This window comes from Budorcas taxicolor, chromosome 24 (assembly GCF_023091745.1).
Source record: "Budorcas taxicolor isolate Tak-1 chromosome 24, Takin1.1, whole genome shotgun sequence".
Classification (NCBI taxonomy): Eukaryota; Metazoa; Chordata; class Mammalia; order Artiodactyla; family Bovidae; genus Budorcas; species Budorcas taxicolor.
The window spans coordinates 32,521,812-32,539,814 of record NC_068933.1 but is presented as its reverse complement, the minus strand read 5'-3'; the positions used below and the strand labels follow the sequence as shown (position 1 = coordinate 32,539,814).

Sequence of the window (18,003 nt, the reverse complement as noted above, 5' to 3'; positions counted from 1 at the left end):
ATAACAAGACACACTGACCTCACGAGCCTACAGAGATGATGTAGTGGGAAGGATCTGTGTGTGCACTGTTCTTACACGAGTGTACAACCGCAGTCTAATCACGAAAAAAGAGTCAGACAGACCCTCAGTGAGGAACACTCAAAAAGCAGTTGGTTAACACTGCAAGGGACTATGAAGAAATAATTAAACACAATGTAGATCCTAGAAAGAGGCATTAGCGGAACACTGGTGAAATTTATAAAGTCTTTAGCTTCATTCATAGTATTTACTAATGTTAATCTCCTGGGTTTGTTGTTTTTCTGGCCGCGCTGAGCAGCCAAGGATGGAAGGAAGCTTCACCCCCTGCAGTGGAAACTCAGATTCGTAACCACTGGACCTCCAAGGAAGTCCCATCTCCTGGTTTTGATAACTGTACTGTGGCTGTGTGAGATCTCACCATTAGGAGAACTTTGATGACAGATATATGAAAGTTCTAGTACTTTGTGTCCTGCAGCCTGGTGGTTCAGACAGTAAAGAATCTGTCTGCAACGCGGGAGAAGCAGGTTCAATCCCTGGGTCAGGGAGACCCCCTGGAGAAGGAAACGGCAACCTGCTCCAGTATTCCTGACTGGAAAATTCCGTTGACAGAGGAGCCTGGCAGGCTATATGGTCCATGGGGTCACAAAAAGTTGGACATGACTGAGCGACGAACACTTTCACTTTCAATATGGAAATTCTATTATTTTTGCAACTTTACTGTAAGTTAAATTTAGTTCAAAATAGAAAATTTTTTAAAAAGTATTCTGTATATAAATGGCTAGAGCTTATAAGGACAAAGAAGGAAATGACTTCTTGCATTCTGGCTGAGTCTAGTTAGAGATGGGGTGAGGATTAGATTGGCATGCCTGTCTAATTCTAGACAGGACAGAGCTGACGATAGTAGTTCTGAGCAACACAGGGCCCAGCACGAACATTAACAGCTTACCCACCTCGATCATGCAGGGCTAACAAAACCCGTTCATATAAGCAGGCTCTGTAGAGGTCTCCCGGAATCGGTTTTCCTGCCCAGCAGTCGAGTTCGAGCTTCTCAGGGTCAGGGGCGTGGGGATCGGGCTCAGCTAGAATATAGCGATAGCCATCTTTGTTAAACGGGTGTTCCAAGGGGTAGCCATGAGGGGGAAGACGCTGAGCAGAAAACAAAGGGTCACTGCAGAAAGGAAAAAATAAAATCAAGAAACTACAACCCCCTCCTCTAGCTCACGTGCCTTCAATTCTGTTAGACAGGCCTCTGCTGTATTCGGTTTCAACTGGAACACCGGCAACTTCAAATGTTTTTCCTTATTCAAATAGATCATTCTGCCCTCTGCAGGCAAGATGGGGAAATGAAAACTACTTTATCTTGGTATGCAACTAAGCCAGGGGAGACAGGGCGCAGAGGAACAAGGGTGGTTTCCTTCAGCATGTTTATTACTATGACTAATGAACAGAAACTCAGAGATATGAACACCGACTACCTGTTTCCAGTCTGAATAAGAAATGACCTGGATTTCGTCACCCCAGTACTGAACAAAGTGAAGGGAAGAGCTATCAGGGGACAGGCAGAAAGTTTACTGTAAAAGAGCTGACATTCAATATTGGTTTCTTTCACTGCCTTTGGTCCATCTATCCTTTCTCAAGATGCCTTAGCGGAACTTCACGCCCAGGTCAATCATCACAGGGTGCTTCCCTGGGGTTGTTTCGTTTAGAAACAAGTTCCCCAAACAGGGCGCCTAGTCTGGGGCTATTTGACCCCTCAAACTGTTGAAGATTTGAGAACAAGGGGCAGGCTTGTGCCTGCAGACAGCTGATCTCTTGCCTCACTGAGGGGCTCTGCAGCCCTCTGACGTGGTAAGGGGCAGGCAGGGGGTGTTCACCTCCGGGCCTTCTTGGTGGTCCCCGCGGTGCTGCCGTCCTGCTGTTTGCGCTTGGCTCCTCTGCCTTTCCCACTGCTTCCTGCTGCGATGCCGCCTTTGAAGAGAAGGCAGACCACCTTCAGTGAGCTGTGACAGGGGACAGCTCCCCAGGGACGAACACTCCCAGCGTGCATTTGTGTGACACCACAGGATTTCCTGCCCGGAAGCATATGGGACTTCACCCTGGTTCGCCTGAGTCTGCCGGGTGGCTCCCAGCCCAGAACGCTGCGTTCTGGCAGCAGCTCCAGTGAACCCAGCACTAATGACTCCTGGGTTACAGCTGTGCCCCTCGCTTCCTAAATGAACTGCAGCTCCGGGAACACTTTCCAAGGATGAGACACAAATGCATTTTCACTCACTCAGACGGCAGACACCCACAGCTAGAAGTAACTGCGTGGGTAGTTCTTTCCCACTCAAATCAATACAAACATCCATAAGGAGAACATCCTCACTGAAGGGATGCTCGCTTGCATGAACTACACACAGCATAGTCCATAAACATGAGAGAGGCACAGGATCTACTAAAGCGCTGAACTTGAACTTCCAGCAAAACAGAAGTACATCAAACATGGAAACAAAAAACAGAAATACTAAAAAGGTGTTTCTCTTCAGTGCTTCTAGGCATCTGGTGTGGTTGTTCATGACACAAGCAGGAAAGGCAGCTTTAAATTTAGTCAGCAATCTTTACAATTATTAAAATCGTGCCAACGCATCAAATTTAGGTTTGACGAATCTGGCTTGTGGAATTAAGAGAAAATACAGATAGAGAATCTGTAAATAAAGAAACGAGCTACATACTGAAAGCCACAAGGAATACTACCTCGGGCACTTCTGGAACAGGTGCTTTGAAATTTTTATCCAGTTGTCATGCCTCTCAATTAGTTTATTTGTCCAACTTCCAGGAAACATCCCTGAACTGTAGGAAAACACCTTTACGTAACAACTGCATGAAGTACTATATCTCAATTTGGGGCAAGCTTGGAAATTATCAGCAGTTCTGCTGCAATAAAAAGAGGATCAAGACTTTGAAGGCAGGTCATATTCTGCACAGACAGGACCAGATTTATGCTGAACTTCCTTTTATGAACATATCTGGTGTCGTCCTGTCCTCATAAAAGGCTTAATGTTGAACTGTTAAAATATCAACATCTCTATAGTTTGTTACCTTACTCAAAAAAACTGTTAAGGTTTTATTGGCACTGCATTTCAATTATTTTGAGACAAGTTTTAGATCCACGTTGAAAAAATCAAGCAACACTAAAGAGGACTGCTGGCCATGTCAGGCAGAATATGACAACGTACAAGCTTCCAATTACTAACATTAAACCGGAACTACTGTTTCATATCAAGTGCTACTGCCACCAACTCCACAAGGCTTTACAATCTTAACTCAGTTTCAGCTTCTATCACAACTCAGCAAAAAGCATTTTCCAAACCACAAAATACTTAAGTCTGAGAGGCTGAAAGAAGACAGAGGAGGAATTCACCTCCAAAAGAGGCTCCACCTGTAAGAACAGAAGTGGCACCGTGTATTTGTCAAATTTTAACAGAAAGGAGAAAAATAATGTAAAGAGATGAACAGCACACTTAGTTATATTAGTAACAGTGGAAATGGTTACATATTTAAGACCCTATCACTCCAGAAGAGAAGGTAGCGACACCATATGTCAGATGAAGAGCTGGCTACCTCCCCATTATATCTGCTTTCAATTTGTTGCCATTAGTAGCAAAGGGCTGTCCTGCTCTTAGACCGGTTAGACAGAAAAACATGCTACAGTGGGTGATCAACACAGAAATGGTGTCATGTGCATAAGCTGAAGATTTAGGGCAAGAAAAATTAGAAGATGGGTAGGAAGCTAAAAAACAGTAGAATTAAGGAAAATTTGAGTGCAAAGCACGTGAACCTAAATTAAGTGTTAGTTATGAAGATACAGATGGGGAGTCAAATATAAACTCAGTAAATCTGACCTTAAAATTGTACCTCGTTTTATGTTAAATGTTTCACTTAAGACCAAACTGTGGTGTAACATAACAAAAATTTCTCCTCTACTATCATTGCTCAAATCCATAGTTAGCCCCTAAAAATTGAGATTTGGACTTTAAAGCATCTTAGTAAATATCTAGTCAAGAATCAGTCCAGAGACTGCCCAATTCTAGGCACATGTGGATTGAATAGCATACAGACATTTCACCCATGAGATATTTAAACACTTACCATTTAGATTCCCGCTGGTAGACACGGCACTACTCTGCTTTTGGTTGTCATAAGCAGGACCGATGTTACTAAGATCCTAGAGGGAAAATATTCAATTATAGAGGGTGGCTACCTAATCAAACCAGCCTGGCAATGCTCAAAAAAAAAAAAAAAAAGGAGAAAAAACAGAAGAAATTCTAACAGAATGGCAACCTAGACTCTGAAGCCTGCAGAGGTCCCAAACTTAGATGCTTCAGGGATCAGCAAGTCACATGTGTGAGGCAGCCAAGGATGAGGATGGAAGTGCTTTCAGAATCAGGCTGAGCCAGGCTGGGGGTGGTGGAGGGGGAATGGGGAGGGGTGGTAGAAGACCAAGGGCAGACCTCCCTATGGGAATCCAGGCCCAATGTGGCCAGAGCTCCACATTTTACAAGAAAAGACAGAAATCTGAATCTCTGAAATCTGAGGTGGAAAGAAAATCAGAAATGACTTGGAATGGCATATTTGTGTTACAAGAGAGGAAACGGAAGTTTAAAAAGATAAAAATGGTATGTGTCAAGTCATAACATTTTAAGGAAGAGCTGCAACTAACACACTGGTCTCCCAGTTTAAGGTGAATGCTCTTTCTTTCACATGGAATAAGAACCATTTATTTGGAGCCCACCGGGTCATGGGCATTTGTAAGTGGTAAATACACAAATGTAAACACAGCCTGATTCTCTCTGTCCCTGTGGCTTAAAAATCAAACGGGGGCCTGTGAAGCCGATTAACGTACCTGATCCAGAAGGCCAAACTTGGGGTAATCTTCTTCTGGGTCCTTACTCCCTGGATCAGGGTGTTCCTTTACTAAGAACACATCTCTTTCTTTACTCTAAAAGGAAATGGTATTTTAGTGTTACTGGAAATTTTATACTTAAACTGAATGGATGCTTAACCCCTAACTCCCAAATCGTAGGTGTAATCTCCAAATCTCAACACAAACAGCCTGCCCCCTGAAAAAAAAAAAAAAAACAACACACACCAGTACTGTTTTTCTTTGATTAGAAAACTAATGCATGACCACCAAAAAATACAAACAGTAGAGAAAGTTGACAAAATGAGAGCCACCATCCTTCACAACCCTCACTCATCCCCACACCTCACAGAGATACATAGTGGTAACAGCTTGTGCTGATGTCTCCCCAAGTGCTCTAAGTCTAACGACAATAATGTTCAGAACAGAGTTTGTTTTTTTTAATCAAAGAAAACAACTGTCTCCAATTTAGGCATAACACTATACTTGCCAAAGTACAACGGACAAAGGATTCAGCAGCGTACATAAAACTACCATATCTTCACTTAAGTCTATGTGCAACTTACTGATTTTGTGTGAAAACTATTAAAATTTACAATTACTAAGATTTAATACTGTTGTTCTCATTTTCTTAGTCATCACATTACTTCAGTGAGACCACAATAAAAAAAAAAAAAACCCCAACAAAACCCATTTACTTATATACATATATATAATTTCTTGTATAAATTCTTACAAGGAACACTGGTTTTCTAAACATTGAGTCTAGTCAATTTTAGTTGACTTACCATAGTTTTCACAATGTTATTTGGCCAGGTCATTTTCCCAGGTCTTTGTCTGGTCGTCATGCATTCCCAGTATTTATCAATAAACGGTATGATATCCTGATTTTTAAAACAAAATATATTAAAGCCTTTATAACTGCTTTCGAAATTATGCTCACACACACAAAAAAACACTGCTGCATTTTCAAAGATCTCATCAGAATCAAAAGACAAACACATGTTTTTCATCTTTTAATAACTTATAATGTGAACAACATGTAGGTTGCGGGGTTTTCAAACAAGCATATACAACTCTTAGCCACACAGGGCTTATGAGCCGGTTAAGGGAAAAGACGTGCCCTTGTCTCCTGGTATCCTCTCTCCCGAGCTCCTGCTCCTCTGCGCTGGGGACACCTCTACCTGGACATCCTGCACGCACCTCAGACTCCTTGTGACTAGGACTGACCTCGAACCGCACCTCACGAATCTGCTCTGCAGGTTTCTATTCTTGCTCCTCGCACTCAGGATCACCCAGAATCACAGGGTTCACACACAGAGTCACCCTCATCCTTCTCACACAACCTGCACATCTCAGCAGTCACCAACTGAACTTTAAAATTCCAGAAAATGTTCACCAATCAGGCCTCCTTCCTGCTCCTACTGTGGTCCTCGCCAGCCTCTGCTTACATGACTAACACAGTGTCTGAACTTCATCCTCTGTCACCAACGTCCTCCCACCCTGGGCCACCTGCCCCAGCCTACCACTAATGTCCTTCACCAGAGTCAGTTCCGTGAACATGGAACCTTTACTGAAAGGAGCCAGGCTGAATTAGGGGAAGTATAAGGGAAGACTGGAACGTCTTCTTGTTCGAGAAGGTAAGGAAGAGTTCAGACTTTTAGGGACATATCAAAAAGTGTCTGAAGTCAGCCAGGATGGGGCTACACTGGTCAGATCTGAGCATCAGAAATCCAGAAATCCCATGATGGACTATAAAAATCAGCGAGTTTAAAACTAAAGACAAACAACAGCAACAACAATGACCGGGGGGAGGGCTCTTCTTTACAAAAGAACTATAACCGATAAATATATTCTGTTGTACAAGGACCACTCTATTAACTGATTGAGGTTAGGATAATCAGTGGTTACAATTACCACTGCTTGAAAGGGTTGTGAGAACAAGATATTCACATGAACTCCACGTATTACCCATGAATTACTTAACGATTACAAAGAAAAAGGGTCTCTTTACAGTAGAGAAATCAAGTGGTCACATTTAGGATCACTAATAATAAAACAAGGCAATGTCTTATGCCTCCTAATGGAATACACAGAAAAACACATACTACCTACGTAATATTATTGCCAAAAATGTTTAAGCTAGTCATAAGGAAACAAGTTGATAAATCCAAATTGAGGAACATCATGGCAAACAACTGTCTAGGCTCTTCAAAATTTCAAATGTCATAGCAAACCAAAAAGTAAAAAGGAATTGCTCTAGAGATAAAAGGGACATTACAACCAAATTCAATGTGTGATCCTTGATCAGGTCCTGGCTGGAAGGAAAAATTATGAGGGACATTATTTAGACAAAAATGTTGAGAAAATATACACTGTATACACAAAATACACAACCTATATATATAAGAACACTGCACTAACATTAACTCTTTGAGTGTGGTCATTGTATTGATGAGAGAACATTGGAGAAAGTATAATATCTACAATTTTATAGATATTATACTTACATGTAAGCCTTAAGTCTCACATAAGCTTACGGGGAAAATATACATAAAGCAAACAGCAAAATATTAACAGCAGGCAAATCTAGATAAGGAATAAACAGGCATCTATTGTAGTATCTGAATTTTTCTGTATATTTGAAAAATTCAAAATAACAATTTGGAAGGAAAAAACCAAAAGACAAATATAATCATAGCATACTTGTGTTTAAACACGTTCTTTTTAATGTAGGAAAAAAAGCTGGGCAGGGGCAAGGGGGACCCTCTGCTGACTCCCTCAGCTTTCAGGATTAAGCCCTAACTCGTTTGTTTAGCAGAAAAGGCCTTACTCAGTCTGATCCTGAATATACTAGTGTCACTAAACAATGGAACAACAGACTGGTTCCAAATAGGAAAAAGAGTACGTCAAGGCTGTATATTGTCACCCTGCTTATTTAACTTCTATGCAGAGTACATCATGAGAAACGCTGGCCTGGAGGAAGCACAAGCTGGAATCAAGTTTGCTGGGAGAAATATCAATAACCTCAGATATGCAGATGACACCACCCTTATGGCAGAAAGTGAAGAACTAAAGAGCCTCTTGACGAAAGTGAAAGAGGAGAGTGAAAAAGTTGGCTTAAAGCTTAACATTCAGAAAACGAACATCATGGCATCCAGTCCCATCACTTCATGGCAAATAGATGTGGAAACAGTGGCAGACTATTTTTTGGGCTCCAAAATCATTGCAGATGGTTACTGCAGCCATGAAATTAAAAGACGCTTACTCTTTGGAAGGGAAGTTATGCCCAACCTAGATAGCATATTAAAAAGCAGAGACATCACTTTGCCAACAAAGGTCAAGGCTACGGTTTTTCCTGTGGTCATGTATGGATGTGAGAGTTGGACTATAAAGAAAGCTGAGTACCGAAGAATTGATGCTTTTGAACTGTGGTGTTGGAGAAGACTCTTGAGAGTCCCTTGGACTGCAAGGAGATCCAACCAGTCCATCCAAAAGGAAATCAGCCCTGGGAGTTCATTGGAAGGACTGGTGTTGAAGCTGAAACTCCAATACTTTGGCCACCTGATGCGAAGAGCTGACTTATTGGAAAAGACCCTGATGCTGGGAAAGACTGAAGGCAGGAGGAGAAGGGGACGACAGAGGGTGAGATGGTTGGATGGCATCACCGACTCAATGAACATGGGTTTGGGTCGGCTCCAGGAGTTGGTGATGGACAGGGAGGCCTGGCGAGCTGCGGTTCAGGGGCTCGCAAGGCATCAGACACGACTGAGCGACTGAACTGAACTAAACACCCTATACCAATCAATGCTGTTCTTTTTCTTTTGGTCAAGTTATGCGGCTTGTGAGATTTCAGTTCCTCGATCAGGGACTGAACCCGTGCCCCAGGCGGTGGAAGCTGAGTCCTAACCACTAGACCATCAGGGAAGAGAGGAGTCCCAGCCAGTGTCTTCTAAACTGTAGGTTGCAGTCAATTAGTGGGGTATACAATCAATCTTGTAGGTCAAAGCTAGCATTGACTAGAATAGAAAATATCAGCATATGGAGAGAGAAGGTGACAGGGTGCTTCAGTCTTTAAAGACTCACGGATGGGCTGACCATCTAATTTTGAATACTGACTTTAGTCATGTAGTTTAACAATAAAGCATAATTTTTTTTTAATAAGTCAACCTTTTCCCTAACAAAATCCGTGATAGGCATCCATAAAAACAGCACAAACTAAGCTAAAAAGGTTCACCTCAAAATCTGATTATTAATTGTGGAACAGACAATTGTTTGCTTCTGTAAAGCCAATCAAAACTATTTAAAGATTCACCCTTCTAAGAGCTAAGCCAATGACATAATGAACACACACCAAGAAGTTAGTAAATCACATGAAATGAGAAAAACGGAATCACTGAATCTACAGTCATATATTCATAAAAACTGGGAGAAAAGAACTTGTCGGGCTATACAGTTGACCCTTGAAAAATCATGGGGTTAGGGGGACTGGACTGTCCACAGTCAAAAATCCTCCTATAGTTTTACAGTCGGCCCTCTGTATTCGTGGTTCTACACCCAAGGATTCAACCAGCCTTGAATTATGCAGAACTGTAGTATGTATTTACTGAAAAAATCCACATGTAAGTGAACCACTGACGTTCACAGCTGTGTTGTTCAAGGGCCCACTGTATTTAGAAGTCCCTCCTGGTTCTCTGGCATGATCGCAATGACAGTTATTCCATCTCTACCTTATCTTTGGAGAACATGGTTTTTGGATGCTCATCTTGTGTTCGGGACTGCCACGTTAGGTTGGCCAAAGCACTAAGGCACATTTCTTTCAAGTCTATAAAAGCAAAAAGAAGAAAGAGTTACTGTAGTAATATATTCCTGCTACCACAGGAATATTCAACCAGACGGTCCACAGATTAACAACTACAGCATCATCTGATCTAAAACGGACAAGAGCAGGCATCCAGAGCTAAGCCCCAAGGTGAATTCTACCAGCTTCGTGGCAGAGTTTCCCTGATTTGGCTGAGCCCAGATCCCTTTTCTCTGCCAGCTAACCAGAGGAGGTCACTGTGCAGCCCTCCAAGGCCTGTCCTTACTTGCTTGCTTCCGGAGGAAATAGGTGTTCCCGCTGTGGTGGCACACGTTGCAGTGGAAACTGTAGTTGGTCATGAATGGTAGACAGGATCTGGAGAACACCAAATGGAGCAAATTAGTGAGCTTCTGAACACACACTTAAAAGAAGCAGATCAACAGGGATCTTTTCCCTCAGTGAAAGTTAGACAATGATGCTAATATAGTAATACACTCTCAAAACTTGAGAAGGGCACCAAAACAGGGCCCTTTGTAGTTTTACAAATAGCTGAACTTTTCCATCACAAAAATTTAGCAGGACATTATCCACCACAGTTGATGATTCAACATCTGGCAGGTTCTGACTGGAGCCCCTATCCAGGCTAGTTTATTACAGTTTTTAAATACCTAAAAAGAGTATACTAGGCCACTTGTGGAAGAAGACAAAGCAGTCTCTTTAAATATCTTTGCACTGAAATATCTATATTTAAATTATATTTAAGTCTCTTTGTAAAGTGTCAATAAAATTGTTGGAAAGGGCAGACAGAGGTATAAAAAGATTAACTTCAAAATGTAAATAATTATTCAAGAACAACACATAAGTCCAAAAACATTACCTGCCTCATTACCAAATGAATCCTACAGATGACAGCCTTGAAGAATTTATTTTTTATTTACTTATTTTTTAACAGTCACTCTTCTTCTCTGAAACACATTATTATTATCTTAAATATTTATTCATTTGGCTGCTCTGGGCCTTGGTTGTGGCACACAGGATCTTTGTTGAGGCATGCAGGATCTAGTTCCCTGACCAGAGATTGAACCTGGGCCCCCTGCACTGGAAGTGTGGAGTCTTAGCCACTGGGCCACCAGGAAAGTCCTGTTTTTAAGAATTTGAAGGACTGAAGCAGTAACTTCAGATTTAAGAGTTAGGGAAGATTTTTCGAAGACACAAATTATGAACTTGATTTGGAAAAACAAGTTGCTTTTCTTTTCTATAGGTGAACTATTTTACGTAGAGATAAGAAACTGCAAATTTGGAGGCAAAGGGGCAATCTGGTGCACACCAGTTTGGCCAGGGGAGGGGAGTTGTCAGAGATATGCTGAAAGGCTTGCAAGGTAGGAAGTAGCAGAGGCCTTACATGCCTGGGGAAGTGAATTTTCTCTGTGGGTAACAGGAACACCTTGAAGGGGAAGCCATGTGGTGAAAGTGGTAAGTTCGGTAAAAGAACAGGTCTGAAGGGAAGAAGAGATAAAGAAAAGGGAATATGTGAGAAGCTTCTTCAGCAGTTACAGAAGGTGTAAAAAAAAAAAAGCCTCACATAGAGTGAAATAACAAAACTGGGCAAGCAAGTGTACAAGAAGAAAAGAAACTGGTTAAGCTTAGGGGCTGATTTTATGTGAGGGGGCAGCAAGTGAAAGGAATCCTAACCACTGAGACTCCTTATAGGTATCAGCTCACTTCCTAAGAGATGAGCTCAGGGGCAAAAGCAGGCCTGACTGTCTGAAGGCAGAGAAGAAGCCGGTGGAAGGAACTGGGGGCTAACAGGACCCGTGCATTAGTGCAGCGTGGTGCTGTGCTGGTGACTGGAACAGCATGGGAAAAGCTTAGTCCTGAAAAGGAGAAAGCAACAGAGAAACAGAAGACTGGTTTAAGTTGGAAAAGAAGAAATCAAAATAAAGACAGGTTTATTGTGGACTCTGCTCAAACTTAGCTGGTAAACAATCTGCCAGCAATGCAGGAGACCCGGGTTCGATCCCTGGGTCAGGAAGATCCCCTAGAGAAGGAAATGGCAACCCAGTCCAGTACTCTTGCCTGGAGTCTGGTGGGCTACAGTCCATGGGGGTCACAAAGAGTCAGACATGACTGTGCGACTATGTTCAGTTCAGTTCTGCTGAAACTAATTTCACATATCCTTAAAGAGATGTATCCAGGTGTGTGTCTACCACCGCCATTCAAGGAAGAAACATCCTTATGAATGTTAAGATCAGGTTCCCTCACCTTTACCTCTCTCTACAGCCCCTTCTGCAAACAGCCTGTTGTGGTAAGCTCATTTACAGAAGAGAGAGGCAGGTGTACAATAATTAACAAACACGATCAGGTGGTTAGAGCAGTTTTTTTCATATCCTGCTAGCTCACTCACTTCCTCCATCCGCCATAAAAGATAATCTGTCCAACCCATTGGGTTTTAGGTGTAACTTCTCAAATTCAGGTACACACTGGTCACCACCAAACCTCTGAACTGTGGTTTGATTCGTTTCTGCATCACTCCCAGTTATCTCTCTGGTAAATTTCCTTTCCTAGGCCCTGTTTATCTAAACAAATTCTCCTTGTGAAAGTGGCCCAATTTGAGGTCTTTCCTAACTGACGAGCTTGTATATTTTCTCTTAGGTCTTTCTACCAAGATCAATTCTTCTGACTACTCAATATTTTTCTTTCTGTTTAAAACATTCAATCCTTCAATGTCAACAGTCACATGTTAATTAGTATATTAACACTACTTTAACTTTTTAACTAGAAGACATTCAACAGATTATAAAGGAAGGTATTTCTTCACAAACCAACCCAAGGGAGGTTAATTTCAGAACTAACAATGCAGCCCTCTTTTGATATAGTCTTGAAGCAGATGATGTTAAGAAAGAGGTGGCAAGAATACACAGAAGAACTGTACAAAAAAGATCTTCACGACGCAGATAATCACAATGGTGTGATCACTCACCTAGAGGCAGACATCCTGGAATGTGAAGTCAAGTGGGCCTTAGAAAGCATCACTACGAACAAAGCTAGTGGAGGTGATGGCATTCCAGTTGAGCTATTTCAAATCCTGAAAGATGATGCTATGAAAGTGTTGCACTCAATATGCCAGCAAATTTGGAAAACTCAGCAGTGGCCCCAGGAATGGAAAAGGTCAGTTTTCATTCCAAGGCCAAAGAATGCTCAAACTACCGCACAATTGCACTCATCTCACGTGCTAGTAAAGTAATGCCCAAAATTCTCCAAGCCAGGCTTCAGCAGTACATGAACCGTGAAATTCCTGATGTTCAGGCTGGTTTTAGAAAAGGCAGAGGAACCAGAGATCAAATTGCCAACATCCGCTGGATCATGGAAAAAGCAAGAGAGTTCCAGAAAAACATCTATTTCTGCTTTATTGACTATGCCAAAGCCTTTGACTGTGTGGATCACAATGAAGTGTGGAAAATTCTGAAAGACATGGGAATACCAGACCACCTGACCTGCCTCTTGAGAAATCTGTATGCAGGTCAGGAAGCAACAGTTAGAACTGAACATGGAACAACAGACTGGTTCCAAATAGGAAAAGGAGTACATCAAGGCTGTATATTGTCACCCTGCTTATTTAACTTATATGCAGAGTACATCATGAGAAACTCTGGACTGGAAGAAACACAAGCTGGAATCAAGACTGCCGGGAGAAATATCAATAACCTCAGATATGCAGATGACACCACCCTTATGGCAGAAAGTAAAGAAGAACTAAAGAGCCTCTTGATGAAAGTGAAAGAGGAGAGTGAAAAAGTTGGCTTAAAGCTCAACATTCAGAAAACGAAGATCATGGCATCTGGTCCCATCACTTCATGGGAAATAGATGGGGAAACAGTGGAAACAGTGTCGGACTTTAGTTTTTTGGGCTCCAAAATCACCGCTGATGGTGACTGCAGCCATGAAATTAAAAGACGCTTACTCCTTGGAAGAAAAGTTATGACCAACCTAGATAGCATATTCAAAAGCACAGACATTACTTAGCCGACTAAGGTCCGTCTAGTCAAGGCTATGGTTTTTCCTGTGGTCATGTATGGATGTGAGAGTTGGGCTGTGAAGAAGGCTGAGTGCCGAAGAATTGATGCTTTTGAACTGTGGTGTTGGAGAAGACTCTTGAGAGTCCCTTGGACTGCAAGCAGATCCAACCAGTCCATTCTGAAGGAGATCAGCCCTGGGATTTCTTTGGAAGGAATGATGCTAAAGCTGAAGCTCCAGTACTTTGAGCTTCATGTGAAGCTCATGTGAAGAGTTGACTCACTGGAAATGACTTTGATGCTGGGAGGGATTGAGGGCAGGAGGAGAAGGGGATGACAGAGGATGAGATGGCTAGATGGCATCACGGACTCGATGGACGTGAATCTGAGTGAACTCCGGGAGTTGGTGATGGATATGGAGGCCTGGTGTGCTGTGATTCATGGGGTTGCAAAGAGTCGGACACGACTGAGTGACTGGACTGAACTGAACTATCTAAATTTATTTGAATATGAAAAGAACACCCCAGGGAGCCAGCAGTATAGTCAATTCGATAGAGTCAGTAATGCTCTCTTGCTAGCTGTTGACTGAATCTCCTAAATAAGAAGTCTTTCATTCTCAAATTCTTAATATGATTTTAATTCACTAGAAGAGAGGCAAAGACTGGAAATTGGTTTTGCTGAGCAGAGAATTCAGGACACCGAAAGGAAGTGAATTAGAAACCAAAAGGATAAAAGGATGTCAGGCATGAAGAGGCACCTGCCAGCTCAGATTTTTGACATCAGGCTTTATCCACCATGTACACCAATCCTTTCCCCAAATCCACAATATCCAATACGAGGTTTAAATGGTACTGTCTCAAGTTTGTTTAGGTAATGCTTTGTAACTGCACAGTTTTGTCTCCTAAGCACAAAGACAAGGATAATACCTACCATTCTACCTATTAAGGGCAATGCCCTTAGTAGACTAAAAACATGCTCAGACTATTAAAACAATTACTGATTCAAATCCTACTACTCACTGAACCAGAATCAGGAGTCACGGGAAATCCTATGCATTTACATTCGCCCACACACCTAACTGGGCTTCCCCGGTGGCTCAGATGGTATCTTTACCTGTAGTGAGGGAGACCTGGGTTCGATCCTTGGAGTGGGGCCATCTGTTAGACACGTTGAGATCTACTATTTAACACAGCAATTCTCACAAAAGACTTTGAAAAATACTCACGAGGTATCTATGCCGAAGGTGTCTGCTGTGAACCATTTGGTACATATTCCACACTGCAGCTCCACCTCTCCCAACTGACGGCCATTTTCTTCATCCACGGAGCCTGCCTGAGTATCCATCACCTCTGAAGTATCCCCAGCACCTTCCTGTGTCCACAGAACCATCAGAGAATTGTGTCAGTTGATCTGATTGTATTTTTGATTCATTTAAAAAACTAAAAAAAAAACCAAAAACCAAAAAACCCTTTTGCCTGGAATTGCTATTTTCCAGTACTTTGCCAAAATGACCAGTGCAAAGGGGGAGAAGAGGGGTACCCCTACATGTTCTCTAGGCCTTTTAGAAAACATAAGAGCTGCTCCTTTGGCCACATACATGCAAATCTACAAGAAAGGTAATCTCGTAGATATCAAAGAAATGGGCACTGTTCAAAAATGAATACCCTGCAGAACAAAACTGGAGGAGTCTACAATGTTACCCAGCATGTTGGCATCATTGTAAACAATCAAGTTAAGGGCAAGATTCTTGCCAAGAGAATTTCTGTGTGTATTGAGCATATTAAGCATGCTAACAGCTGAGACACCTTCCTGAAATGTATGAAGGAAAAGGATCAGAAAAAGAAGGATGTCAAAGAGAAAAGTACTTGAAATGTACTTGGGCTCAACTGAAGCGCCAGCCTGCTTCACCCAGAGAAGCACACTGCGTGAGAACCAAAGCAAAGGAGTCTGAACTGTTGGAGCCCATTCCCTATGAATTCACAGCATCATGGATGTAAGGAAAACAAAAGAACTGAAGGGGCGGGGTGGGGGGGGGGCGAACCCTTTAAAAAACCAACCCTATCCACTGTGCAGTAGAAACACTCAAAAAGAAATACTTACAAGTGTCTCTTTTCCATTAGAGGATTCTGTCTCCAAGCCACCACTTACATCAACCGAATTTGCATCACTGTAAAGTAAGGAGAGCACTCATGGAAGAAATTTCAGAAGAAAACCTGAAAACGCCTATTCCCAAAGACGATGATCCAAGTACAGCTGAACTTCACATCCCTACTCTTTTTCAGCCAAGCCAATGCTCAGACAGGATGCTCAGCATTAGGAAGAAGGCGGCCAAGATGAACTCAAGCCCGTGGGGCACAAGGAAACCTTACCGGCCCTTGCAGACAAGTCTACAGAGGACAAAACTGGCCCCTGGGGAGGTTCGCAGAGATGCACCTCTCCCACTCTTTTCAGAGGGACACACTCCTTCCAGCCTGGCAATACAAAGTGGTTTCCCTCTCTGGGAATTTTGAAGGGTTCCTGCTAAAAAAGGGGTGGGGGTAGCTACCAGCCCCCTGCCGGAGGAGTTACGGCTGGGAGGGAGGCCGAGAAACCGGGAAAGGTGTGCAAACGGGCGTAGCCTGAGATACGATTCAGAGGGGACGGGTCTAGCTGCGGGCGGGACGAAGGCCCCGGTAAAGGCAGGGCGAGCCGTTGGCCGCCAGGCCTAGGTTCGGAGCAGGGCGGGTGGGAGTGCTCACAGGAGCCGCGGGATTCCGAGAGGGACCGGCCTCCCGCCCGCCACCCCCGTCTTCCTCGGGCCGCAGGGTGCCTTACCCGCTTTCGGCCTCTCCGGAGCCGGGCTCCGCGGAGGCTGGAGCAGCAGACGTCCCTTCTCCGGCCGGAGCAGCCACTACGGCTGCTGCCGGCTTCGTCTCCCCTTCTTCTGCTGGTGTTGCATTGGCAGCCGCTGCCGACCCGGGTCCTGCGCTCACTCCCGGTCCTGGTCCGCTTCCCGCCGCCGCCATCACTGCCGCCTTCTAGACTTCTCGCGAGAATACTACCTCCTTCTCGCGCGAGATGCTCGCCGGATTGCTCACCTTCAAACAGTAAAGGACTCACGGTGGGTCCGCCGTCTGTGTGGGGAAGGCTCTCTCCAAGTCCACTTTAAGGGCAGGCGGGCGGGCGGAGGTGGGCGGGACCTGGAGGCTGCAGAGCTACAAATGCAGCCCGCGGAAGGTGGTCGGGGCTTGTTAGGTTTTTTCTAGGACGCAGTTCGTATGAAAGTGGACGCAGCGCATTTTCGTGGCCAAGCCTGCAAGTCACCGCGCAGATAAGGCACCCTGAGAGCGCTGGCGGCCTAAAGGCCCTGGACGTTCTGTTGTGTTCTGCAGACGCCTCTCACCGTTAGAGGCGGAACATGCCTTCCCGCCCCAGGAATTTGTTGTCGTATATTGTCTTCCTGATCTGCCACTTTGAGCAGGTTTCCTAGTGACATCTACAGGTGGGCGCCTGGACTGAATCCCAGAGCCCCATCTACGCCTGGGAGGGGACGTGGATGGAGTCTCCAGGCGGAAAAAGTCGAAAGCACTGTGTTCCTGAAACTGCAAGCAGCTTAATACCGTTAAGAGGAGGAAAATGAAGCCTGAGTGTTAAGGTGCTGGAGGACTTACGAATATAGAGAAATTTGGTCCTTAGAGAAAGGGACAGGTAATGGGCCAAAGAATTTGAGGAATCAACGACAGTGCAAGTAGGTGAGGTCGTTGGAATGAGCGGAGTCATTCGGAGCCATGGTATCCAAACTCCTGGAAGTATTAGAGCCAGGACATCTTTCAGGAAATCAGTGTTTACATCGTAATTTCTAGAAAGCAGCCTAAAGATACACCTTTCCCCCTATTTTTAACACTTTCACCTCCACTTTTCTACCCCTTTACAAAAGAAAGTCATATGGGGAATCCAGTCTGACTACGAAATGTATTGTCCCAGGCTGTGAAACCTCTGGGACACCACACACAAGAACAGTTGGAAATAATAGATATTTTGATTTCTAATTTCTTCCCAATTTCTTGCTTTTAACAAAATTGAAGGAATAACTAATTGATAGATACTACTGGCTGATACAGATTATTTTTCAAATTGTTGGTGATACATGCTTCAAATAGGTGAAACTTTAAGAAGAAACAATAATTGCACAAAGTATCTCCCCCTAATATTTATTATAGTGGCAATTTTAACATATAGCCACGAAAATCTTTGATACCTCCTTCCTCCAGCAAGTAGAATTTGAATTATCC

At 43.4% G+C, this 18,003-nt stretch overlaps 1 protein-coding gene across 1 annotated transcript in view; it reads right to left on the bottom strand.

Moving 5' to 3' along the window:
* Positions 1-16,737, bottom strand: part of ASH2L (ASH2 like, histone lysine methyltransferase complex subunit) — a 29,714-nt gene extending 12,977 nt beyond the window's left edge. Inside the window, exons 1-10 of the mRNA XM_052661311.1 lie at positions 16,547-16,737; positions 15,833-15,899; positions 14,958-15,103; positions 10,006-10,094; positions 9,649-9,743; positions 5,707-5,802; positions 4,901-4,996; positions 4,147-4,222; positions 1,893-1,986; positions 969-1,186 (exon numbers count right to left, since the gene is read on the bottom strand). Coding sequence (XP_052517271.1) covers positions 969-1,186; positions 1,893-1,986; positions 4,147-4,222; positions 4,901-4,996; positions 5,707-5,802; positions 9,649-9,743; positions 10,006-10,094; positions 14,958-15,103; positions 15,833-15,899; positions 16,547-16,737 — 1,168 coding nt within the window. The remainder of the gene's footprint in view (positions 1-968; positions 1,187-1,892; positions 1,987-4,146; positions 4,223-4,900; positions 4,997-5,706; positions 5,803-9,648; positions 9,744-10,005; positions 10,095-14,957; positions 15,104-15,832; positions 15,900-16,546) is intronic.
* Between the last annotated feature and the right edge of the window lie 1,266 nt (positions 16,738-18,003).